The sequence below is a fragment of the Ciona robusta genome, chromosome 14, assembly GCF_009617815.1.
Source record: "Ciona robusta chromosome 14, ASM961781v2".
NCBI classification, from domain to species: domain Eukaryota; kingdom Metazoa; phylum Chordata; class Ascidiacea; order Phlebobranchia; family Cionidae; genus Ciona; species Ciona robusta.
The window spans coordinates 3787540-3814456 of NC_143248.1; the positions used below are offsets into that span (position 1 = coordinate 3787540).

At 38.5% G+C, this 26917-nt stretch overlaps 4 protein-coding genes, 1 long non-coding RNA gene and 1 other non-coding gene across 6 annotated transcripts; 1 reads left to right on the forward strand and 5 right to left on the reverse strand.

Moving 5' to 3' along the window:
• Positions 1–1662: 1662 nt before the first annotated feature.
• Positions 1663–13044, reverse strand: LOC149725079 (uncharacterized). The gene is made up of 5 exons (XM_089892653.1): positions 12703–13044; positions 6509–6831; positions 5591–5750; positions 5358–5481; positions 1663–4282 (listed from the first exon to the last, which is right to left on the reverse strand). Exons 1-5 carry the CDS (start codon positions 12767–12769, stop codon positions 2704–2706), a joined length of 2253 nt encoding a protein of 750 aa, XP_089748779.1. The 5' UTR covers positions 12770–13044; the 3' UTR covers positions 1663–2703.
• Positions 13045–14436: 1392 nt separating this feature from the next.
• Positions 14437–14509, reverse strand: Trnaa-agc (transfer RNA alanine (anticodon AGC)). Its single transcript has one exon. It is a non-coding gene; the product is annotated as a tRNA-Ala (tRNA).
• Positions 14510–15761: 1252 nt separating this feature from the next.
• LOC149725081 (uncharacterized) lies at positions 15762–17221 on the reverse strand. The gene is made up of 2 exons (XM_089892674.1): positions 16795–17221; positions 15762–16665 (listed from the first exon to the last, which is right to left on the reverse strand). The coding sequence occupies exons 1-2, from the start codon at positions 17052–17054 to the stop codon at positions 15891–15893; spliced, it is 1035 nt and encodes a 344-aa protein (XP_089748800.1). The 5' UTR covers positions 17055–17221; the 3' UTR covers positions 15762–15890.
• Positions 17222–17780: 559 nt separating this feature from the next.
• Positions 17781–18729, forward strand: LOC149725082 (uncharacterized). Its single transcript, XR_016386512.1, has 2 exons — positions 17781–18132; positions 18229–18729. It is a non-coding gene; the product is annotated as an uncharacterized LOC149725082 (long non-coding RNA).
• On the reverse strand, positions 18362–19963 carry LOC149725083 (uncharacterized). The gene is made up of 4 exons (XM_089892691.1): positions 19822–19963; positions 19590–19766; positions 19374–19480; positions 18362–19179 (listed from the first exon to the last, which is right to left on the reverse strand). Exons 1-4 carry the CDS (start codon positions 19909–19911, stop codon positions 18969–18971), a joined length of 585 nt encoding a protein of 194 aa, XP_089748817.1. The 5' UTR covers positions 19912–19963; the 3' UTR covers positions 18362–18968.
• A 1166-nt stretch (positions 19964–21129) lies between these two features.
• Positions 21130–26705, reverse strand: LOC149725084 (carbohydrate sulfotransferase 10-like). Its single transcript, XM_089892673.1, has 5 exons — positions 26074–26705; positions 23157–25535; positions 22783–23019; positions 22293–22475; positions 21130–21840 (listed from the first exon to the last, which is right to left on the reverse strand). Exons 2-5 carry the CDS (start codon positions 23247–23249, stop codon positions 21319–21321), a joined length of 1035 nt encoding a protein of 344 aa, XP_089748799.1. The 5' UTR covers positions 23250–25535; positions 26074–26705; the 3' UTR covers positions 21130–21318.
• Positions 26706–26917: the final 212 nt, after the last annotated feature.

The window sequence follows — 26917 nt, forward strand, 5'->3', positions numbered from 1 at the left end:
TTTATTCCCACCGGCGTCGTGGCGTTAAGGGGAAATGTATTCTGCTGTCGTAGTATGTAAACACAATTGAACCCACTCGTTTCACCTCGTATCAGCACATATGGTGCGCAGATGGCAGAATAATAGCGAACGTAAGGGTTCAGGTGAGGTGAACGAACGCTTAAATCAGTTGATTTTACACAAAGTTAGCGCAACTTTGCAAAATCTGCTGTCGCTCAAGGTCAAACGTATTTATATCCTATCCAGAGAGAGCCGATTGCTGCAGTAGCTTCTGCAAGACGTCTGGTTTTTGAGAGGGCGCCGAGTGACTTCGTGCGTGCAGTTTTTGACGTGTTGTATCAACAATTTGATATTAGTGACCTAAAATCGAATTGAAACGTGAAGCGGTTGCGTAAACAAGGGGCAGGACTCCAACGGTTCGAAGCATATCGACGTGTATCCAGGTTAAGTGCCTTTCACCCAACCATTGCGAGCTGTCAAACTAGTTTCTCTTTACACACAGACATGCATTGGTTTTAACAATTACTATATCTTAACAGCGGTAGCGGGCAACAGACGGTCAAATTTCGTTGTTTACTTTGCAGAGACGGATTAATTGTCGAGCCTTTAAACCACTTCAGTGGAAAAAACAACAAACCAGTTTACGTGTGATTTCCTAATACACTAATTACCCACAAAGTTACATACGCAGTTACTCGCGGTAACACGTAAGCGGACACGAGGTGTATGAAACAGAACACCCGTGTTACAACGACGGTCGCTACCCGCCGCGTGAGAATAAAAGGTTACATCCATTCATTCAAACTACAGCTGGTGTACGAATTATTTTTTTCTTAAATGTATTGACGTAATAAAAAATAAATGAGGTTTCATGCGTGGTGGCCTTTTTGCACCTGCTGAACTATTAAACATATTGTATTTGTATTGATTGGTAATCTGGCCTAAGCAATACAACGGAAATTGATTTATTTCACATAATCTGTAGGCATTCTAAACCTGTAATTAAAATAAACGAGATTGTTTTTTAGTTTATTTTCTTGAGTCTCTAGGTGGCGCTTTGGAGCTATGGGCGACTCTCGCGTTTGGTAAACTAATTTTTTCGTACCTACGCGCGACATATAGCGCTTGAGGAAATGGTCTGGCCATCAAAGCTGATGTTAACTTTCATCACTATTTGATTATCGTATTATATGACGCAAAAGTGGTATTTGTATAGTGGAGTGGGGGAAAATAAGACACCCTTTCATTTTTTCTGTCACATTTGGTAGTAAACAAAAAACATTAAAAAATTATAAAATTGTATCTTCACGACTCCCATAGACCGTTGTAAATTGTTTAATAAACGGTCAGGATATTTAAATATTATGTGCCAAAGGTGTCCCATCTCGTTACATAACTTGAAAGTATGAACAAAAACTTGAAAGTATGAACATATATATAACTTGAAAGTATGAACAACTTTTGTGCCATATTAAACAGGCAAAGGCGGCTTAATATTTTCATAATTACGTGATGATAACTTTGTTTTGGCGAGTGAAACTTCCTCTGAACAGTTCTAACCTATTTTCTTTCCAACTTTGCCTATTTTTGCTAAATTTCTGGAGGCCTACACTTTATAATATAGGACTAATAGAACACTTTATTCACAATAAAATTGCCATGTATAAGAACTTCTTTTTATTCCTGTTTGTACACGCTTTAAGAACCACGCACAAGACGACAACAATATACGCTACAAAGTACCGAGCAGTTTTTGACTTCATATTCATCGTACCACACAGTATATAGCACACAAACTGAATATTATTCACACAGCCGCACGTTAACCGGATTTTGCAAAATTTAACAAAGGCAGGGGAGGTTCTAAAGAAGTTTTTAAGACTGAAAAGAAACCGAAGTTCATTATTATTATTAATGTAGGTTATTTACAACAAATTTCAAAATTTGGTTTGCAAGTGAAGCGCATTGGGTGATTTTTTCGGATTTTGGATTTTAATTTTCGCACATACAAACATTCGTTCAGTGACATAGAACTCATTCACGACATTCATAAAGTAGTTGTTTCACTGTAGTAGTCGATACAAGCATACGCGGTCTTGTGCAGAACAGCGAATTGCACGTGTCAACGGAAGTAGAAAGTAGGTAAGAACGGTTTATCGGTTAAATATAGAAGGTAAAAACGAAAAACCAATATATAACTAACCTAGATGGTAGGACCGCTTACTATAAAGAAGTATATAGAGTGGTATAACGATGCTATTCCATTCGAACGGCATTTAAATAAAAATCTGAAATGAATACCAAACAAAACAAATGTTTTCGAAAAAAAGTAGAACGAAAGATGCGGAAATTTATTTTTTTGCTTTTTTTAGTTCGAATCTGTAAGTATTTCGCTGTGTACTGTGTGGGTTTGTATGACAGCACCATATCGGGTCATGAGTTTTGCATAGTTTGTGCTTTTGTGTTGGGGTGAGATCCAAATCTAAGCGCTGCCTAATTGCAACGCGTTTACAATGGTCTGGTTATTACGGGTTAGCAGTTTCGCCGGGGTCGACGTCGTGCATGTCGTTTGCGAAGCTTACCACTGGGTCGTGTGGTTACGGAACACTAGGGACACTGCGTAGGAAGCGCGGAAACGCAATAAAGTGCTTGTCTTGCGAATATCGCAATTTAAAGTGTAGCTATCGAATGATGAAAGGAAAGCTAAGAGCAACTGATCACTTGGCTACTACAATGAGCCAGCACCGTCGGCGAAGACGGATTTGTAGGTTTATTTGCTACGTCATTACTCCCCATTTCACCGACTTTCGGGTGGGCGGGGGACTCGTGGGTTCGTGTGTTGGCTCGCTTTTGCGTGCGCCACCTCTTTTTTAGTTCAGTGGCTTGAACGAGTCGGAAGGGCTCGTGTGTTCCGTTGTGGCTCGTTCTACTACAATTGTTAAAGGTGTGGTTGGTAGTGTTTACTACGTTCGTAGCGTGGTCTCTAGATGGCGGTGCGGAGCTGCGATGCTCGGTTGTGATATGTCGCATCGGGTCATCTTTTGCCGTTACCGGGGAAGACAAGGAAAGAGCTGAAATACCATCCGGACTCGGACTCTCGCAGCTCATCCTGTGAGGCTGGGAAGCAGGAGCCAAATGAGAGTCCTGTGTCCTTGGACGTGAGCCAACTGATGAAGAGGACTGCTGTTTGTTGCTCCGGAACGGATGGTAACCATAACTTGGTCGGAGGTTTAGGTTGAACGATTTCTTTAAGATTTTCGGACTTCGTGTCTTTCTGGAGACAAAGCGTTCCACTCTTGGTGAGGAAGCTGGTGAGATCTGATCCCTTTGTTCATAAGATGTCTGGAGGAACAGTGGATCTGTGTGACTCCTGAATCTCATGGTTGGGGAGGGAGGAGACGGCTGTCTTACGTCATCATCCTCTTGCGTCATTTCCACGTCACGTGGAAAATCGTTATTTCCATCTGACGTCGTAAGAGAGCGAACCTCTTCGTTTGATCTCTCGAACCGCATTGCTGCTGGTGTGTTTGGGGCGGTCGAAGAACGTACGACGTTAGGTGGGAGCAAGAACGATATCAACTGGTTGTCTTGTTCAATGGGGTCCGTAAAACTTTTGCAGCTGATTTGAGGCAAAGGGATGCCGTTGACCCGCTGAAGTAACTTTCCAGGTTTCATTCGACCACCGGAGAAACCGGCCCCACAGCGGGGTAGGCTGTTCGACTTTTGACTGGTTGCTGCAATGTTAAAGGGTGACGAGACGGGTATTACAAGCTCGGTTTCGTAACGTGGTCTCTCGGGTGAAAACTCCTCGGCTTCGTCTTCACGGCCGTCGCTGCCAAGCCTGCGCGAGTGCGGTTCAGATGAGGTGACGTGTAAATCCAGTACAACTCCAGCGCCGCCGGGTGTCGCTGTTGAGCCGCGTGCGTGGTGGTCTTGATATACTTCGTTGTTAGGGTACAGACTGACGTTTACAGCTTGGTTTGCTGTGAAGGATAATTTCTCCAGCGCTGGGCCTCGTCTTCTACGACAAAACGAAGATGATGATGTAGCAACAGAACGGTCAGGGCCAACAAAACTTGTTTCGATGATGCGAGCCGAGGGTGGGGAAACCTCAATTACTGGCGTTGGTTTGGGGGCTTGGTGGGGTACGGGGAGCTCCGGGGCGCTGCTGGATCGTGGTTTTGTCATATGACCTCGCTCACGAAGTTTCTTTTCGAACTCGATCAGCTGCCCGAGAAAATTAAAGTTGGGAGAAATGGTTGGTCGTTTTTCCTTCACGAACCTGAGAAAAACAAGATTCTATTGTTAAAGATGTTGTTTACAGCGCACGTTGAAATTTCTGGAATTAAACCCTGGATTAGGTGACGTACATTGTTCAAATTGGCACAAATCGAAATCATGCTGTTTTTACTTAAGAATAATTAAGGTTGAATATTATAAGGTTGATTATTGATTTTTCGAGGTCAAACCAGAACACGTCATTATGCAGTAAACCGCCCCTGCTCCCGAACTCACGGTTTAAAATAGATTAAAAAGGCGCCCACGTTCCGGTAATTGCTTTCGCAATTGTGGCGGCGATTTGGTGCTGAAATTACTTATCGATCTACCGAGTTTTCGAAATTGATTCGTGACCGAGAGGACTGCGCGAATTCGAATTGACGATGACGTAATGAAGCGAGGTCGTAAATAGACGGCGTTCTCCGCATTCCGCTTCGCTCTTTGTCGCGATTTTAGTACGAGCTTATTGAGGGGTGCTTGGGACGAACGGCTGCGCGATAAGGAGAGAGAGTTTTTTAAAAGAGAAAAGAAAAACGAGAGAAGCGAGGAGAGAAAAAAGAAGAGCACTTGTTGTCCTTGACGCGCGTGCCTTTAACGTGACGTAACAATAGCCGATTGTCGACCACAGATAATGAAAATATCTCGAGGAGTCGAATTTCGATGTGGTTTTGAAATTTTTAATACCCTGCCACTCTTTCGCAGTGTATTATAAGGTGACATGCGAAATTTAACTTTAACGTACTTGGCGAAAAGTCAAGTGATTATTACTTGGCCCAGGGCAGGTCCAGAGAGTGCACTGCTGGCAAGGTATTAACTATCGTGGGTGCAAACTGAAATTCCATTTAACCTCAAGGGAATCGACTTGCAATTCACACAGCGATGCGGAAGAAATTACGGGGTTGAGATTTTAAACGCGATGGGAATTCGAACTTTATTATGATATGACGTGACATTTAACCGTTTGAAACAAACAACATTTTTCAATCCACCAGTTTGGTGCAAGGTTGAAAGAAAAGGTCAAGCGATATTCATAACTGTAAACTAAAAGCGAAAATCAAAATGGCGTCATGAATATTTACCTGTAAGCGTCCTCAAAACTAAGACGAAGGTAGTACATGACGTATGCGATTGCAACAGTTGCTGATCTTGATACACCAGCTAAGCAATGCACCAACACTCTTTCATTCTTTACTCTGACCGATTCTGTGGGTTAAGTTGATTTATTTAGACATTTTTTGTTGCCGACTAAAATTTAATGCAAACCAAAACACGAGTAAATAAGCAAACTGAGATAAAATCATATTTTTCTTACCGATAAATTCGACGGCCTCGTCCAAATGTGGAGTTATCTTTTCTTGATAGTTATCTCGGACCGAAATCCGTCGAAAATGGTCGTCGTCAAGGTTCGGGGGTCGTGCGCATGCGCAGCTCACGTTTAGAACATTCGAGATTTTGTTCCCCTTCATTATATCCTGTGTATATGCAATGTATTAGCCCGCCGTGCATTTTGCTTTGACAGTAATCTGCAGTTTAGTGTAAAGAGCTCGACATCACCATCTGTGCCCATGCCTTGCAGGTCAGCACACGGTATTTACGACGAGCCTGTACGTGGCAGCAATTTTAATGCAAAATTTATTTATGTTATGTCTTGTCGTTATTTTCCCAGAGGGCACCCCACTAGCGAGATATCTAAACTTAATTTAGTCTGCATATCTGTCCTTGTTGTGACAGGATCTTTGGAATCGAATTTCGCGTCCTGGCGCTCGTACGACAGCTAAAACGCCATCGATTCTTTATGACGTCATAATGTTTGACATTTTCAGTCTATCGCGAAAGGTGAATCTTAAGTCTATCGCGAAAGGTGAATCAAGTTCAGATCGTGCTCTAGTGGTATCAACCATACTGAATGTGTATCTCCCATTTGAATATTACACGGTTGTTTGGATTTTTTACAATAACATATTCATGTTAATATGTATAGTAGGGTGGTGGAAGATAGGACACCTTTGGCTTTAGAACAAAATATCTTAATATCCTGATCGTGCTTTAAACAATTAACAACGGTCTATAGGAGTCGTAAGGATACGGTTTTATAATTCTTTGCATTTGCATTTTCTTTGTTTTCTACCAAATGGGACGAGAAAATAGAATGAAAAGGTGTCCCATCTCCCCCACCCTACTATATGACTTACTTGCTAACTTTTGGAATAACAAAGTTCTTGGCTCTTACCTCGTCCGATACATCGTTTTGGGATCCAAGAAACAGATGCGGAAAGATGCTGGTCGCTCTCACGTTTGAGGATGACAAGCAGGGTTGAGATAAAGTGCTTCTTGTCGCGGGTGTGCGCCCTCCCGAAACGGGTGGGGCGTTTTGGGCGCTTGGTGCAGTGGTTGCGGCGTCATTGGTTGTCGGTGTCGTGGAACGGAATTGCATTTTGGAGGATTGTTTGTCCTTGTCGTTGTTGTTGTTGCTGTTGTTGTTGTTATTGTTCGTGTTGGGGTTTCTCGGATCGGCAGGCATTGAAACGCAATGTTGTAAGTCGTGAAATCCAACTGAAAAAGCAAATATAACTTATAAATATTGCCTTGCAATGTTAAATACCGTTACGAGTTTATTTACATTGAAATACGTCACTGGGAGTTACACCACCGACTGTTCCGTATTTGTGAATACAGTTACGTAATATGTGTAGTGTACATATCCAGCGAGGCGTGGGTAGTATGCGTTGTGTCACAAGTAATCAAAACAAACTATCTGGGAGTCTTGTTATTTTAATGTGGGACAGAAACGCCAGAAAGCGCTGAGGGAAGTGGTTACGTCGAACGATATCTGCTGCCCGGTGTCGCATTAGTCTTGTGTGCTATCTGGCACTTTTCAGATGGAGTATTACGTCAGAGCAGAGACGGTGTCAAAGGCAACGACCACAATGACGTATTTCCATCGATATAAATAATGCATCGGTCGCAATGCGGGATCCAAGTGGGGGCGCTATAGGTTACACAGCATCGGCAGATTATAAACCGTTTAAAATTTTTCTGTCTATTTTATAGACAACAAAAATACAGTAAACGATTTTGCATTGTTTGATTAAGCCGTGTACTACAGTTTATATATACAGTTGACTCCACTTATATACACGCTCTCTGAAGAGACAAAGTAGCTAATACATTGAAAGATTGACGAAGCTCTAGCACTCTTTAAACAGTTTGGAATAGCTCGTTTATCTCGACTTGCAAGTGGCCACTTAAGTCGGCAGCAACAAAAAGCTTTGCAGCTTTGCGCGCTTGATTAATTAATGCTCAGCGTGCTTAATCAATGACACATGACGTATAATATGTACATTGGGAAACTGATTTGTGTATTTAGATATGTATATTATAAAACCCTCAAACGAAATAATATCCTGTTTCCAGGTATTGTTTCGTTGGTTTGTTTTTTCCGCTATTGTAACGTAGGTGAGCACGCGGTACTGTGGGAAAGTTTTTGCGCTTTTTTTGTCAAATGCAAGGATACGTTATGATAGACTTGTCGTCAAGTTTAAAGCTTATATATAACTGCCCATATTAGTGTGTACTGTTGACATTTTACCATACAATGGCCGTGGGTAAAAGTGCACGACCAAATTCACCTAAATTGAAACGATAAACCAACAAACAATGTAACGGAAACTCCGTGGGAGTTTTCGTGTGTGCAGAAACGACTTCCTAACGTTTTAATGGCGCGTCAGGGAAGAGATATGATCATGGTTTGAACTAAATTGCATAAATCTGATTAGCCTCGGTTCGGAGGCGATTTAAATTGCGTTTTTGACACAAGAGCCTTCTGAGTGGATCGAAGCTTAGTGAGTGGAAAAGTACCACTCGAACGCTGGCCGCCGGAGCGTAACGGCACGTGGGCGACTCGAAAACTGCTAAGTTGTGACACAGTTTCGGTGGCGCTACCATTACGTGGCACCAGACCAGCGTATTCTTCGCTCGCAAGACGCGCACTTACGTTTGACTAATATACAGTTTTCCGTGTTTGTTGCGAAACAGCGACAATTTCCGTTAAGTCGTTGTGAGGTGTCACGCAAATAACGCGCGAACTTTCCCTTATACGCACAATGCTGTAAACCTGAACAGAGGTCCTAATCACCACCGTGACACCCCTCCAAGGCCACCAAGCGCCCTCAAATGCCTAGCTTCAAAACAAGGTATTTTTAGCCGGTAACATTTCTTCGCCTCGTCGACAGAAAGCCGCAAGCAAAATGACAAGCCAGCGGTTGACGTCACGCGGTATTTTGTTATTTGTTTTCATTTCCAAAAGCTATAGGGCGCCGAGTGACGCAATATTGTGACAAACAAGGGAAAACCAAACGGCCCTGTTGCATAACCTGCAGGATAAACTTTTTTCAACGACATAATTATAATTAGGTCCCTAAATTTCACGTCACCTTTACCAACGTCATCGAAACCAACTACACGACCGCTATATCTAACAAACGTTTGAGAAAAGACACTTAATCGCTTTAGCGCCGCTGGCTGCTTATTTTCGGCAAAGCAAAGACTTAATGAAAGCACAGACTGCATTGTGATAACACAAGCTTGAGACAAACTGTATATAAACCTTACAAATACTTTATTAATATACAGATATATTATTTTCTGAAACTTGGTAAAAAAAACAAAAGAATCCGCGTACCATGCATATTACGTAACGGGATTGAGTGCCTGTTTTTTTGCCGTACATTCAACAGACCATTAATTCATTGGATGTCTTAGTAATTATTCATGTCTATATACTTCTCGTTCTATTGTCAATTGCGCTATCGGACGCTAAAAAAATAATTTTGAAGCCCTCCCGCACAATAACTTTACGATGACGACACACTCATGCTTTTTATTCTCTATGACGTCACAGACGGTCAGGCGGGTATTATTCAACATCGATGAAGCGGAGGACGTTAAAAATATCCTCGCACCGTGAAATGTTGGTCTGGCACGCATCTTGTTCTACCGAAAAACGCAAGCGAAACTGTGTAGTCCAGCGTGTAAACTAGCCCACGTTAAAACGTTATTAACTTTAATAGCCCATTTGATCAAGAATATAAAATTACGACATTCTTTCAACGGCTGACAGAGGCCAGACATTAAATTAAATGACGTCATCTTGTTGCGAGATTAAGTTTCAATCGAAATCGTCAGCGATAAACGAAAGTACAACCTGTATCTGTATGATATGTCAGCAAATAAATTGACAATGTAACGATGTATCGTGTATGGCGTAATACATCTGGTCACTATTCATCACCGAAATTTGGTACTTTAAAAATAACCATCTCGTATATTCGACATAGCTTTCCTTACCGGACAATTGATTTGTTTCAATTTACCGTGGGATCGTAGGTGGTGTCTGCATGTCTTGTATTAGCCAGCGGAACATTATTAAATTTCTTCTATGTATAGTTAAATCATTGTCCGTATAGTACAGGGTATTAGGGTTCGAGATATGCAAATGACAATGAGCGTATGTGCATAAAATATTTATTATAATCACGTTACATTTGTTTTGAGATATAAAATGGGTCCCAAATATATTTAGCAAGCGGTTAACGCTGCGTTAATCCGGCAAATTGGGGTGACGACATGTAAGCGCAATCTGGCCCATTGGAATTATTATAAACTATCAATAATTCAGTCCGTTTTTACGGCATCACGTCACTATTCGTTTCTTCTGCGAAAATGGGTCGTTTTTTTCACTTTCTTCGAACAGAACGTGTGGAACGGGTAGCTATATGATGTCATAATCGTGGAATTGTCGTTCTAAGAAGCAATCGGCCGCAGTAAAATTCATGTCATTTTTATGCGTGATACCCGTTAGGCATGAGCACTAAACATGTAAGTGTCTCGTAAGCTACATGCAAATATACACCGCGCGAGGTCTATTAACGTCACATTGTTTCAAATCAATACGTAAGTGTTATTTTGTGACGTCATAATGAGCTGTGTCGTCTTCTTACAAAGCCAAGAGGTGATTCATCGTAGTCAGGTGACGCAAGGTGTAGGTTTCGTTACGTCATTAAATTTCGCAAATGTGTTTGTTACGCTGTTTTCAGAAGAAAGTAATTGTGTGAATTGAAACGTGAAGAAATGTAATACGTCAGCGCTGACCTGGCCATTCTTTCTCTGTACATCAACATAGCTTTTAATAGTTCATGGCAATAACAAAGCAAACGAATGACTAAGCCTTTTAATGAAAGCTTCTTTCAGCGTTAAGGTTCAATATAGGGTCAATCTATGGGCGGTTAAAGTTGATTTGAATTTCTTAGTTTCGAATGGGCTTCGTCAAATTCTATTTAATATTACGTCATCTCTTAACAAGACGATCGGGCTGTTTGGGTAGGTTACGTCATCAATGTATGGTAATAAGTTAGTTATGTAATGATTCGGATTGAGTAAGAGGCATTTACGGAACGTTGATATCCTTAAACAACTTCTTGCTGGCTTAGCTGATACAGCGGTCTTGATTCCTACTATATAAGGCGAAGTTACGCTAAGAATACTAACACACAAACAAGGCAGTCAAACGTGAAGTGCGCGCGGTGGCTTAAAAGCCACAGCGCCTTTTTAGGTGAAAAGTTGCGGACCGCCGAAGATAGACCGCAAAAAAGTTTTTTTTTTGGGTGGCAAAAGCGCTTCACGTTTTTAAGTGAAAAGCGAGCGATTTTTTTGTGTCTCGGCGTCTAAACCGACGCGCTTTCTCTACGAGAGTACGCGATGACGTAACCATTTGATAACTTCGATCGCGTGCGAGCGCTAGAACCTGACTCACGGTCGCCTCGCCTCGGGATACAGTGACTAGTCAGTAGGATATGCTTCCTACCTATAACCATGGCTGGCGCTTCGATTTGCGAAAATCGCGCCAGAGACCTCTCTCTCTCCCGTTGCGGTACCTCTTCTCGTCACAATGCCGTCATTGTTACGCCATAAACGCGGACATTGTTGTTCGCGCTGCTAATTATAACCGTGCAGAAGTTTAAATCGAACCGACGCGGATTGAGGTGAACGTGTTAAGTTTGTTATTAATCGAGTTACCAACTAAGAATACTTAAGTGCTGCCGACAATACGCGCTAAGTTTTATTTCGAAAGGTAATTGAACGCTGGTGGAGTAATTACTAATCCGGCAGCTGCGTAGCTGTACTTAGGGTCTGACTAAATCACGCTACTTATAAATAACGCAAGCGTATACCGCGATTACGGAGATTACATAAGAAGGACCACAATGCAAATTCATAACGCTACAAACATACTCCTTAAATCCAAACCAAGCACTTTGCATTGTACCACTTATAACAGTAGATTGCTCCACGTACAACATACAGTGCTTATCGTATTGCTTCCGCTTTGGAAACTAGGTTTGAGAATGAAGTACCCGGCCATGTTAAATAGCCGTATAAAAGCGTCTACGTATGGCTTAATCACTTAAGCAGAGCACAAACTCTGCTTTGTTTTGTCTGCGGGATGGTAGCAATCGATCGGCATTGGAACTGGTTGGGAGCCAGGAGTATAAATACACCTAACAGGCCCCTCTTCAAGGAGGCCATGACGCTATCGACAAACTGGTATACCCGGGTCGCGTAATCTCGCTAAAGCGCGAGGAGACTCGGGAGCTCTGACGTAATCGCGTGGTGCTTGCTGACGTATTAGGGCTGTTGAGTGTAAGTCAACAAAGCCATTCAGTCGGAAAATTGTGATCGTATTTACTCGCCATTTAGAACAGGTGGCCACGAAAACCTTAATTTTACTTCAAGTCTGGCTTCTTTCACGCATTGACCGCAAAGGCAAATATAGCTTATGTCAGCAATGCCCAAAGCGTTTATCATGCGAAACCGAGTAGGGTTCATTCGTTACGTCATGACGCGTAATCTGACACGGCCAGATAAAAACCTGTTCATTATGGCCATTTATGTATTTCAAGTCGTGACGTATTTTATCGCCCCCTGTCTGAATGAATAGCCCAGTCAGTGGACACAATGCGAGAATTCTTGAATTAAAGGCACGCAGAGTGCGCTGGTGCAAATACGAAATACAAGCTTCGGTATTTTGACCGCTGGTTCGACCAACGCGAAGCGATATGCGAAACGCCGTCGTATTGAATCGCCTATTGTGCCTATGGTTACAGAGAACGAGCTAAAAACTGTTCGTACTGGCTGATTAACATACATTTGTAACTAAAATCGACAATCAATCGTTTCACATGATTCAAAATATTTCACACGTCCGTTTATAAATCATCCGTGTCGTCTATAGCAACCTAAAACCATTGGTAAAATATGACGCACTGCGTATATCCGTTTTAGTAGAACAGTGTGGTATTCAGTGGAAACGCATAACAAGCAGATAGCAATAACCGTAACGGTTCTTTGCCAGGAACTTAAGCTTACCTGGTCGTTTTTTAAACTTGCGTGCCTCAATTGACGAAGGTAACGAAAGGTTTCTGGACACAGGCATTCTTATATGGCATACAATAGTCTTTCTTGCGCTTTCAAGGCCGTTTTCTTCTTTTCTGATTCAATAGCTTTGCATTTCCGTCGAAATAAGCACCGTTGAAGTTTTCCAAACAGCCTGAATTTAAAATCTTGATACAGTTAGGCTTTAAAGCAAGAGATAAGCCTACAGATGTTTCTGTGCGAGTAGAAAACAGCACGTTACTACCAGTTAACTATCAAGCATGTCAGCCATTTAACTAACCTATGTGTACTTAGCTATCCACAACTGTAAGAGACTGTTCCTTGCCCAATGGTCGACTGTATTGTGTAACATGAATTACGTATAGCTTTCTGCTCTGTACACTGACTCTACTATTCGTTATTTCTTCGCAAACGATGACGTATTCTCTCGCGAGTATTTTGCGCATCTCTCTTAAGAGAAACTCTTTGTTTCTTCTTTTATATCGGAGTGTGAGAGGGGGGACTCGAATACCGAAAAGCATTACGTCATTGGTAATGCGGTGATCGTTTTTTCTTTTCTCTTTTTCTCTCTCGCTCTCTCTCTCTCTCTTTCTTAGGTACACTAGTTGACTGCTTGGTACTAATTAATCATTGTTTAAACAGAACAACATAGTGACTCAACCCCTGTAAGTTTACCGTGTTCTGAATACAATGTTTGTGATATTTTAGGCCCCTTTAAACTGCCCTGTGCTATAATAAAAAGTTTTAGTCACTATTTCACCACATATAGAAACAGTCGTTAGTTAAACGTACCACTTTTTCCGAGTGTGTTATCCTATAACCTCTACCAGTTTGTATAGGCGTGATATTACCTGGTGGGTATATTACAGGCCGTTTACGAGGCATAGTAATGTAAACGTACTTATGCTTTTAGATAAATGGTCATTATACCAACATATTGCTATTTTTAGTAACTTACATTTTTGTATCCTAGTGTTGAGATAAAATATTTGCGTAAGTTGCGGTTTGTTGCGACGGACAATTAACCAGTCACGTGGTGTTTGCTTATCGCTTGCGCAATTACACTATAAGTTACCGTATTTGATTTTGCTTCGTAAATCTGCCGATATAGAAAAAAGCTCGGTATTAATGGGAACTAAAGAGATTTTGTATAGTAAAGTGGGGTAAGATACGGCATGTTTTCCTTTTCGTTCCTTAACCAATTTGGTAATAAACAAACAATATTTGCATAAATATATTACTGTATTCTCGCGATCATAAAAAAAGCGTTTTAATTGTTAAAAACACAACCAGGAAATATCGGGACATAGGTACTAACGGTATCCCATCTTACCCCTCAGTACTTTAATGGGTATTTTACACGCGAGTTTTTTTAGAACACTCTTACGAAACATGACAATTGCTTTTGTACTTGAGTGATCGTAGAAAGTAAATACGATGACTAATCCTCAAGCTGAAGAATGTCTGGCGTATGAATCATTGCGCTTGTGACATAATGATGTAATACTAAGTGAAGATTTATCAGCAAAGCGAGGATAAGCCGTATAATTGGCGAAAACGTTTTGTAAAATTCTCAAAATTTTCGAAATATCTCATTCCACGTGGAACTTAATACTTTATATTTAATTCACAGGTGTTTAAGCCCTGAAGCGAAAAGATGTGAAAACGCGATTACGTCAACTGCTTTTAAATACAAAATAAAAGATGTGGAGGTGCCGGGCATCGATCCCGGTACCTCGCGCATGCTAAGCGCGCGCTCTACCATCTGAGCTACACCCCCGACGACAATCAACTGCTCCAAAGTATGGTAGTCAATATAACTTTAAGCGGTAAGTTTAACACCTAACTAGTATATTTAGCACTTAAATTTATTTATTCGTTTACATTGTTGGAATACTATTGATTGATAACAAAGAGTGATGTTTTATAAAAAGTTTATACGACTTTTTCGGGACATCATATTTACTGCAGTTGCGCAAAAAGTACGAAAAAACTTGAAAATTTAGAACTATTTATGGAAAGCATGAGTAATCACTTTCATTGCTTGTTTTCTGAGGGATTGGTTAGGATGAGTTGAGCGCATAAACTCATACGACCTTAGTGACGACCCCAGATTACACCAGATCGAAAGCAATTACAGCCCAGGCCTTATGCTAAGCCAACAGAGTTTAGAAACAGCAGCTGTCGTATGCAGGTGTTTTTAGTCTCGGAGGAAACAAATAAAGATTGCATAAAACCGAAATATATAACTGCACACCTGCAGCAATTTGAGTTTCAAAAACAATGAACAACTGGAAAGAATAAGTATATAGGCGCTATATAATTGTTTTGTTTTCCTGTTTCACCACTTCAGAGTGCCAATAAATGAAGCTTTAAATTTAAAGCAAATAACCTCAGCAGTGGTTTACCGGGCTTGTGTATTGATCTATCTATTGATTTTGTGTCTTGTTGGACGTTTTTCGCTCTCTGGTCGATACAAGTGACGTCATTTTAAAGGCAACTGATTCGCTGTGAATGATGTAATACTCGAGGGTCCGAAAACCATCAACTCGTTTTTCGCGGCGAGTGCGGTCGGCGGTATTCGAACTCCCAACCCTCGATCGATAAGAGAAGAGCTTTAGATTGGAAAACAACAAAAACTGGATTTTGTTTTGAATCGAAATATTGCCATAAAAAGTATGATGTCTGTCGCAGACATAGATGACGTAATCCTGATAAATATGGACCTGTTTTGCTCGCTTTTTTTATGGAAAGTGCAACGTTAACTATTGGTAGGCTTACTACAAGACGTCAGTTTGGGAGGGTAAATCTGAAAATTCGCTATCTACGAAAATGCGGTTTTATACACCCCAAAATCCAGATACGTCTTATACAAGCTTTTAAAAATAGAGCTCATTTCACCACCCGTCGACATTCTGGATCTACTAAAGTATCCGCTAGTCGTCACTTTAGAGCAATACGTGCTCCAAACGAGATCAAATGAACCATAAACAGATTTAGAAGTGGTTTATTTCACTCAAACATCTCCTACATAAATTTGGTGTTCGTTTATTTATTTTTCTCATGTAATCAATCAAAGCGAGGTACACAACAGTTGTACAGTACTGGCCCATGGTATACAAATTATGTCATGGCATACCAAGAATAAAAAAGATTGTTATTTACACAGTTTTTTCAACGTCAGCATTGGGAGTTTTTTTACCGAGAAACCGCTGCCTCCAATCAGTGAATGAGTATATAGCAGACACGATGCCTACAAACGCGTTTGCATCGTACGCGAGCGCTACGAAAATGATCGGTTGCTTTTCTAACAGAAACGTGGCCACGATTGCTCCGATATCGCTCACGGTGACCAACGCTATTGCAATCAAGGTTCTTCTGATCAAAGACTTTACCTGTTCGGCGCTGTTGCACTTTTTGGCTCCTGGATGTGCTGGTCTTATTGATGTAGATGTCAGTTTTGGTCTTCTGTGGCTTGGGAGCTTTTTCAGGAGAGGGTAAAGTAAAAGGACCGCAAACGCTGGTTGGAATACTATGGTAAAAATCAAACCCGCGAGCGATCTGGCTGACTGTGAAACTTCTCCACTGTCGGCGAAAATACACCCGTCTGGACTATGCCTGACTTTAATGGTGACGAAGTTAAGCACGAAAAGGCTGCCGAAGAGAGTTAACATCACACCAAGAAGGATCCTACCGCCGTAAACGCGGATATTTCTGTGTGGCAAATGTCTAAGAGCTGAGTGAGACTGCACGATGTATTGACGAAGCCATAGGATTATGTATATGAAGAACAATGAGCCACCGTATCCACATATCGCAGTAATGCTGAAAAGTGTGCAGGCAATCGAGCTCTTTGTACCCCAGAAGAGATCGATTTGATTGACCAGGACTTTCAGCACGGCGCATAAGGTGCAAAGAATCGTGAAGTACCTCAACCTGGAAAAGCAACGTTGTGTATTTGTGCAAATAAAATCCACATAAATCAGTTTCCACTAAAACAGATTTTATTGCGTCGAAATTACAAACGTTTATGCAGAGTATGGCAAGGGAAAACATGAAACATACCATTTTTGATTGCGCCTAGTTTTCTTTGCTTTCCGACGGTCAGATCGTACAGATTGTTGCACTATCGAATTATCTCCGCTGACCGTCGCAACACCCTGGTCCACCGACTGCGTTCGCATACGAATCTCATAAATCAGAAGGCAGATCAAAACATAGCAGCAAGCCACTGAGAAAATGCAGGATGTAAGTTCGCATGCGATCCATTGTAAACTGCTAAATTCCCGGTAAGTTACGTTGGCCGCACTTTTGTTTTGGCTCATCGTGTTTCCGCTTCTGAATCAGTGATAGGTTAGTCGAATCTCCGTTACATTGCTAACAACAATCTTAAAAAATAAACAGATATCGTTATACTTCTGACAGTACAATCAGACTCTAAAAAATCCGTTACATTTATAACATAAACGAAAAACACAAATTCTTAACAATTATTACGGTATAATCTAAAAAATCAAATACCGTTACATTTGATTTCTAACAGTAAACCAAAATCTGCAAAAATGAAAAATTGTTTCTAAATTCCTCTGCAAAAAACTGCAAAAAATTAGAAATTGTTTCTAAATTCCTTTAAAAAAATCGCCTGCTACCTTTCAAAGCAACTGCTTTTCGCAACGTTTGTATCCACATACACCATGAATTTTAAGACATATTAACATACACAATTCGCAACATTCATATCCAACACACGGCTATTTTAAACATCTGCGTATTTATACATGTAAAATGGAGATGCATGTATCCAACGTTCTTTCTGAAAATGGTCGGTTTATTTTTAGCTGCATGTAAAATACAAACAAGCGGCATAGTGGCGACCTGAATCAAGCATTGTAAAACCTATTGATCTGTCATCAAATATCACTCGTCTTTCCCCTTGAAGATAAACAATGCGGTATCTTAACCCAGGCATACGTATAGCTATATGCAAGATACCAACATATGATTCATGAACAGTAACAACGAAACCAGCTATATATACAGTCATGCCATAGTATACTGAAGTGATAGTACGCTAACGAGACCACGTGACCACTTTTCACGCATGAGTGCACAGTTGCACTTCGCCCGACAGTTCAGCCAGACAGTGCAGTATATAACATTGCAAGGCAGAGTCCGTATATAAGCATTTTTATATGTTTATATACGGAAAAGGATCGCGAAAATTGTTGTATAATGTACAGTGACACATTTTTAATAGTTTAGCGAATTTGACTGATCGTTTGCGTAAAGAAATTACATTTGTAGCCAGATTGGAAATAATCATCATAGAGTAGCATATATACAATGGCCTCTGCTTAAACGAAAGTTTTCTGGACGACCTATTTGCTGATTCACTAACCACAGGTAGCACCAGATATAAGAACTTTACAAGTAAAAATCTCAGAACTTATGCATTGAGTTCTGATCTGGCAGATATTCAACCCACTGTAATTATTAAAGATTTCGGAAACAATTCTAATGCAATTATTGACATGATGGAGAAAGTGCCTGGACTGCTGAAATGCCCATATGCAGACTACCTGTATGTGCTCCAGCAAATCTACGTTCTTGCTGTGAAGAAAACACACAAAAATCCAAGGGAAATTGATTTTAATGCAGTGTTTCATAAAATATGGGAAACAACATTTATGAAAATATTTATCGATCATTTGCTGGATATACATGGTGATAGGGATGAAGAGGACAGCAGTTAATGTAGTATTTTTAACTAAACAGGAGCATATAAAATTATAAATAACACAATTATCGAGAATGGTCACGAGGTGTATGAAACAGAACACCTGTGTTATAACGACTGTCGTTTTCCCGGCACACATTTGTAAATATATGAACGCTTATATTTTATTTTAACACATTGCTTTATTTTTTCTTTGTTCTTTTCCTGCCCTTTTATTATTCTTGTTTGAACTGTATTTCGAAAATTTTATTATAATACCGACCTTTAAAAAAGAGTTTTGCTCTGGGTGCGATCAGTTAGTGCAGTATAAATGTTTTATTTATTATTCAGCTTATGCTTATCATGTGTATACAGTTTAAGAATCGAAAAGTTATCCATTAATTTAAATAGCCTTTTGCCTCGACTGTGTCGATCTGTCCTGCTATCCTACCCAATACATCATTTCTCAAGGTTTTTTTTAATAAAGCAGGACAGAGGCCCTTCCTTGAGATCAATATTAGGATTATAGAATAAAAAAAACGGTAAAAGAAAAAAAGTTACAACTTTTTTCTTTTGGGCATCGGAGCATCACATACAGTGGTCCACATATTTTTGGTTCCGAATGTGGTGTTCCCACCTTTAATTTTTTTGATAACTTTTCTTTGGGTATAGTGTGCAACAGAATATCCAAACTGATGTATATCTGGGTCTTGCATTCGTCTGCCCATTTCACGCTAAATAAAAACATTCTAATTAATATAAAAATATTTGACAGAAAAAGGGTACTTTGATATATCATTTTGTTTCACATTCATAATTGATGTTTATTTTAAGAATTTGGGAAAATTACTGTAAAATTTAAGAATTTGGGAAAATTACTGTAAAATTTGTAAACTGAGTAAGTTACTGTAAATTTACTGTAACTTACTCAGTAACATGAGCCACAAACATTGCTGTACCTTCAGCTCCCTGGACAGAATCCAAGTTTTTTGCCACCTGTAAACTGAAGATATCTTTCGCCAGCTTAAGATTCATCTTAAAAGATAATAAACTTGTTTTTAAAACTCCAAGTACAATATAGAAGGTGCAAGTTTAAAACACCATTAGTCACACAAATGGAAATTGCATGTTATTAAATATCTACCTTGGAGAAAGGATTTAGATGAATATGTGCCTTTGTTAAACGGGTTCGAAATAACAACATGGTTGATTGTTCCTGTTCGTATAGCTGGTCAATATGTTGCCATAAAATATCCATGCCTTTATAATTCATCAACCGAGTACCAGTAAAACCCGATGAACAGAGTGAATTTCTGACAGTCTGCAAAAAAATATTTGAATATTAAAAATTAGAAATAAGAAAAAAAGTAGTTTACCTTAAGCAAGTGTGGTGGATCGGAACAAAGAAATATAGGCCGTTCTTCTGAAAAGGGATTTGGGGCAACCAGAACAGAATCGTAATCCATGCCCCCAGTTGAACTTACAAGTTTAAAAAATACTCTATTGATGTTTAATCCATCTGCTACAACGCAGTGAATTGCATTAGAATTGTTTCCGAAATCTTCAATAATTACAGTGGGTTGAATATCTGCCAGATCAGAACTCAATGCATAAGTTCTGAGATTTTTACTTGTAAAGTTCTTATATCTAGTGCTACCTGTGGTTAGTGAATCAGCAAATAGGTCGTCCAGAAAACTTTCGTTTAAGCAGAGGCCATTGTATATATGCTACTCTATGATGATTATTTCCAATCTGGCTACAAATGTAATTTCTTTACGCAAACGATCAGTCAAATTCGCTAAACTATTAAAAATGTGTCACTGTACATTATACAACAATTTTCGCGATCCTTTTTCGTATATAAACATATCAAAATGCTTATATACGGACTCTGCCTTGCACTGTCTGGCTGAACTGTCGGGCGAAGTGCAACTGTGCACTCATGCGTGAAAAGTGGTCACGTGGTCTCGTTAGCGTACTATCACTTCAGTATACTATGGTCATGCTGTGTTTCTGTACTATACTCTACAATTAATGTTTCTTAAATTCAATACAGTATAGGCCACGTTTTGTTCCTCTTTTTCCTATAGTCAGCTTAACCATCCTTTTGCATTAGAGGCCTTCTTTGTACCTCAATATAATAAGCTCCATTTGCCAGCACATAAAACCACACGCTTAACCGTGATTTACATTTTACTGCGTTTTTCTTCGAATAAGTGCGGTTTGTTGCAGCATTAACGCCGAAGCATTTTAGCATAGATACCTTACAAAGGTTCAAATTTGTGTTCACAAACAAACAGAGTCACTGAACCGAAACAAAAATATGACGTCATATTAAAACAATTAAAGAGATGACTATCCATGTAAGGTATCTATGATTTTAGACGCTGACTCTATTTTGCATATTCTCACAGCCAATAGTGGCTGTGCAAGGTATAGCTTATTTACACGATAATTACCCTTTGCTTGCTTGCTAATTACATTACACCAACATTGCCCCTACAATCTGCGTGCACGTAACCTGTTTTTGATGCAATTTGGCGGAAGATCGTTACGAAATTCTCATTGTAAATTAGGAACTGACGCGCCTATACTTGCTAACTATATGACAATTTAGTCCACTAGGCTGAGTAATGATACAGCATGCTAACCTCGCTACGTAATATTGATACAAGAAAAACCACTCATTAAAAATAACCGGTAATTCATCACATTATAAAATACAAAACATACAAAACTATTTTAAACCTAATTTCATTACTAATACCTTTACAAAGACCTACAAATATAAAGCATATATGAGCTACTCGATAGATTGGTTATACCAGTTACAGGCTTACGTTTAATTTGTTTTTTTTTACGGTCAGATGGAATCAACATATCCATTCTGGTTTTCTATATCCAAACATTTCGAAATCCCGCCGTCTGTTTTCATAGAGTCTGTTCGCCAACTCTTTCGGGATCGTTTCAAAATATTCCATGGTTTTGTTGCTTTTTGTAGAACGACCGATTTGATTTTTAAAAAAATCTTTGCTGTGTTCGGCAGTTAGGTTCAGCAGTGACGTCACGTAACGTACGTCATTTTCCAGTGTGTCCATCTTCATTATGACGTCATAACCATGCGCACAAGGCTCACAAAGCTGCACATAATCCGCCCAGTGGCCGTCCATTGGTCTTTCTTTTGTTGTTAGCAAATAATTAAGAAAATCTTCAAACGTTGCGTGTTTAGGTTCGGTAGCGTTGCGTTTGCTCACATCCGATCTAAGGTGACGATATTCTTTATTCAGTTGAGGTGATAGTTCCTTGTAGTAACCCCCAAACCCAACTCCCGACGGAATAAGCTTGTTCGTATATCCTGACACAAATCTTTCAAATGGATGTCGTACAAGAATGATCTGTGATTCAAACATTAATTAAACTTAGGAAACGTTTTAAACCGAAGGAGGTAAAAAAAGTCTATATTACTTTATGCCCGAAAGCAGAAGTAACATAATTTCGGCATTTCTTTTTAGGTTTCCGCTTGTTTTAAATTCTCTTGTTACAATTGAAATGCAGCCTATATGTAGTAGGGTGGTGGAAGATGTGACACCTTTTTATTCTATTTTCTTGTCCCATTTGGTAGTAAACGAAAAACAGTCAAAGAATTATAAAAAAACGTATCCTCACGACTCCTATAGACTGTTGTTAATTGTTTAAAACACGATCAGGATATTTGGATATTCAGTGCTAAAGGTGTCCCATCTCCCCCCACCCTACTATATGATAAGACACAGAAAAAAACTTGTTTATATACAGTCGATCAAATCTTTAAGATGTTATATTGTGACTTGTAATTTTCGTATCAAACCTTAGTATAGGCATTCCACATTGCAGTTTTTTCCTCATTGTCAGTTATTGAGCTAAAACGAATTTTCGCCGATGCGTCCATCATCCCTCGGAAGTTTAAACTTTCCCAAGCCACACCATTCATTTTTAATATAGAATGCATCATTGTTGTACTCCCACTCTTATATATGTCGCATGCTGCAAGCTATGAAGTAAAGTGATTAAAAATGAGCCAGCTTTTTGTCAGAAAATGACATGTGAAAATGCACTAAGTTGTAATAGCAGTGTTAAAGTATGTAAATACCCTTGGCAAAACTATTGCTCTGATCAAGTGTCGTTTTCATATTTACAGATCCGTCTTTGGGTTTAGCAGCCACCTTTTTATTTGACACCATTTACCAATGCCGTGTTTATTTCTTAACAAATATTGTTTGGCTGCTCTCTCTTTGCTCTTTTATTATAGGTCTGAACTTGGTTATTGTATTCGAGGAGATGAAACAGGTTATGCTCACCTGATATCGTTTCGAAAAGAAAGCCCTTTGAAAATGTGTGGTCCCCGTGCCCTTGCAGTTTTTCTCTAGGTTTGTGCAAGCTCTTTGTAATGTTTCTTTACGTTCTTTTTGTATGGATTTCATCAGAGACATAAATTCTTGCGACTCTTGTACTTGTGAGTCCTGTACTTGTGGTGGCTCAGTCATGGCAACGGTTGTAAGAGGAGTTGTGTCTCTTAGGTTTGCTCGTTTAAGAAACTATTTAAATAATTTATGAAACCCATGACGTTTTAAAATATGAATAATAAATAAATTTGAGTAAACTTAAGATTTGTAAAATCTAAGCTTTAGCTTATAACTATTAATTTTAAGTTTAAAATGAAATGCAAACTTACCAAAACTTGTGATAAGCAAGGAAAATAAGACGCGAATGCGCCCACCATGAAACCGAAACAAAACATGAACATGCTCTTTTGTTTGAAACTCATTTTTAAACGTTTCTGCAAACTATTGAAACTGTGGACGTATAATACAGGAAATAATAAATAAAGCTTGTATAATTCTTATTTCTTTCTAGTTTGGTTAACCTGATCTTCACTACTGTACCCGAAGAGATAAATAACAATTCTGTTATGTTAATAATGCGAGGAGAAAAAACGGATTTTGCGACTTTTTGAACAGCCCTTATTTTTGTTAAAAAAAGAAAAAAAACATCAAAATATTTTTCTTAAACCGTAGCAGCGTATAGTTCATTGTCTTGATGTTTAGGTCCAGGTTTTCAAAGGTGTTTTGTTTCGGTTGACCAGTCTCAAAAGTGGGCAACTTTTATTGACCAGTCTTAAAAGTGAACAGTATACTACAAATATGTTTTATGCGAAGTCTTACTGGAACAGAATATATAGTGTTCAATCTATTTTGCAAGCATTTTCCTTCGACTAAACAATGTTTAAACCATTTAGCTTTATAAAACTCATAAAACAACTGTCTCTGTTGAATTGGTAATAAAACAAAGTACTTAATAAAACTACGACTATATCGTATAACTGGAAACATATTTTATAGCACATTTTTACGATCCTAATTTTAATGCTATAAAACGTCTAAATCTACTGAATGTAAAATAAAATTAATATCCATAGTTTGCTTTGCATTTTTATACTGCATTGTATATACAAATTATACAGCATATAGTCTTCATTTAAAATCGGTCTATTCTTCTTATGCATATAAGATTCATTAAGCAGTCTTATACACCTTAAGTACTTTTAGTCATGCTGTGTTACCCTGGCGAATTTTAAGAGAATTCTTTTGGGTACGGTTGGACACGGGTTAGTAACCTTAATCAAATTACCGTTTGAAAAAGGAACTTAACTTTTTTCTTTAAGAGTATCCTGACGCGAGTGTGGATGCCCACGGCCCATTGACTATAACGTGTACAATAACATACAACTAATGAATGGCCAGTCAAAAGTGCCTTAATAAACAGAGGATACAAGCGAAAACGTATACTGTATATACAGTGCAAAAAATAGTACACTAGGCTAAAATGTTTTCGTTATCTTTTCTCGTCAAATTTGGCAGTAGCAAAATACTTATATTTACATTTTAATAACGTGCAAAATGCGCACATTTCTTTCTATAACCAAAAGTATATAAAAAACACATACGATGCCATAATGCTATGAGAATAAAAGCAGCGTATAGTTCATTGTCTTGATGTTTAGGTCCAGGTTTTGAAAAGTGTTTTGTTTCGGTTGACCAGTCTTAAAAGTGAACAGTATACTACAAATATGTTTTATGCAAAGTCTTACTGGAACAGAATATATAGTGTTCAATCTATTTTGCAAGCATTTTCCTTCGACTAAACAATGTTTAAACCATTTAGCTTTATAAAACTCATAAAACAACTGTCTCTGTTGAATTGGTAATAAAACAAAGTACTTAATAAAACTACAAATATATCGTATAACTGGAAACTAATCCATCAATTGCAAATTCAATACAAGCTACAATGAATCTTCTAAGTTGGTTTATAATCCAATAATTTATACAATTTGCGTTCGAAATACGTTCAACAGTTACTAAAACAAGGCTTGCAACGAGAACATAATCCCATTCACCCTTCTCACAAGACAAACAGTCTCTCTATGTATATTCTTGGTCCTCGTGAAATATTTCTTAGTATAATATATTTTAACGATATTAATTTTGATGCTATAAAACGTATAAACCAACTAAATGTAAAATAAAATTAATATCTGTAGTTTGCTTTGCATTTTTAAACTCCAATATTAATATACAAACTATAGTTTACAGCATAGTCTTTATTTAAAATCGGTCTTTTCTTCTCATGCATATAAGATTCATTAAGCAGTCTTATATACCTTAAGTACTTTTAGCCATGCTGTGTTACCCTGGCGAATTTTAAGAGAAGTCTTTTGGGGGGACGACTGGACATCACAGGCTAGTAAATTGAATCAAATTACCGTTTGATAAAGGAACTTAAATTTTTCTTAAAACGTAACCTGACGCGAGTGTGGGTGCCAACAGCCCATCGACCAACGTGTATACAACAACAGAAATCTAATGAATGGCCAGTCAACTGTGCCTTTATAAATAGAGTACATGCGAAAACTTGTACTGTATATAGTGCAAAAAAAAACCAAGGTGATCCTAGAATACAGATATTTTAGCGGCCATTTTCGATACCTTCTACTGGTGCCACCAACCTAAAATTTGGACACTGTACTAACTAGACCCCAGCGGTACCGAATCTAAAATAAAAAATAAAAATTTCAAAAAAATATTAATTATGAATATTAATATTCGTCATAAAAACATATTTATAGAATTTTCTCCCGTTCCAGCTTTGAATATGTTATAGCGCTACGTAATACCTAAGAAATGAAACATCATTTTTTTCAAAAAAGTGCGGGGAAGGGTTCAGAATACAAACAAGTATGGTCATAACTTGAATCATATAAATATTAAATTTTCGATTTTTTTCGCGAAAATATAACTTACGCATACATCTATGTAGGTCACTAGCATGTTATCCCCATCGAAAAAAAAATTAATTTCTATTTTTTTTTTATAACTGAATATTAATATTCGTCATAAAAACATATTTATGGAATTTTCTCCCGATCCAGCTTCGAATATGTTATAGCGCTACGTAATACCTAAAAAATGAAACATCATTTTCTTCAAAAAAGTGCGGGGAAGGGTTCAGAATACAAACAAGTATGAGGGTCATAACCCGAATCATACAAGTATTAAATTTTAAAATATTTCGGCGAAAATATAACTTACGCATGCATCCATGTAGGTCACTCACATGTTATCCCCATCGAAAAAAAAATTAATTTTAATTTTTTTTTATAACTGAATATTAATATTCGTCATAAAAACATATTTATAGAATTTTCTCCCGTTCCAGCTTTGAATATGTTATAGCGCTACGTAATACCTAAGAAATGAAACATCATTTTTTTCAAAAAAAGTGCGGGGAAGGGTTCAGAATACAAACAAGTATGGTCATAACTTGAATCATATAAATATTAAATTTTCGATTTTTTTCGCGAAAATATAACTTACGCATACATCTATGTAGGTCACTAGCATGTTATCCCCATCGAAAAAAAAATTAATTTCTATTTTTTTTTATAACTGAATATTAATATTCGTCATAAAAACATATTTATGGAATTTTCTCCCGATCCAGCTTTGAATATGTTATAGCGCTACGTAATACCTAAAAAATGAAACATCATTTTCTTCAAAAAAGTGCGGGGAAGGGTTCAGAATACAAACAAGTATGAGGGTCATAACCCGAATCATACAAGTATTAAATTTTAAAATATTTCGGCGAAAATATAACTTACGCATGCATCCATGTAGGTCACTCACATGTTATCCCGGTCGAAAAAAAAATTAATTTTAATTTTTTTTTATAACTGAATATTAATATTCGTCATAAAAACATATTTATGGAATTTTCTCCCGATCCAGCTTCGAATATGTTATAGCGCTACGTAATACCTAAAAAATGAAACATCATTTTCTTCAAAAAAGTGCGGGGACGGATGTTAAATATTGCGGAGAGTATTAATTACTCGTATTTTGGGTTATTTACGGTTATCCTGTCCGTACTTAC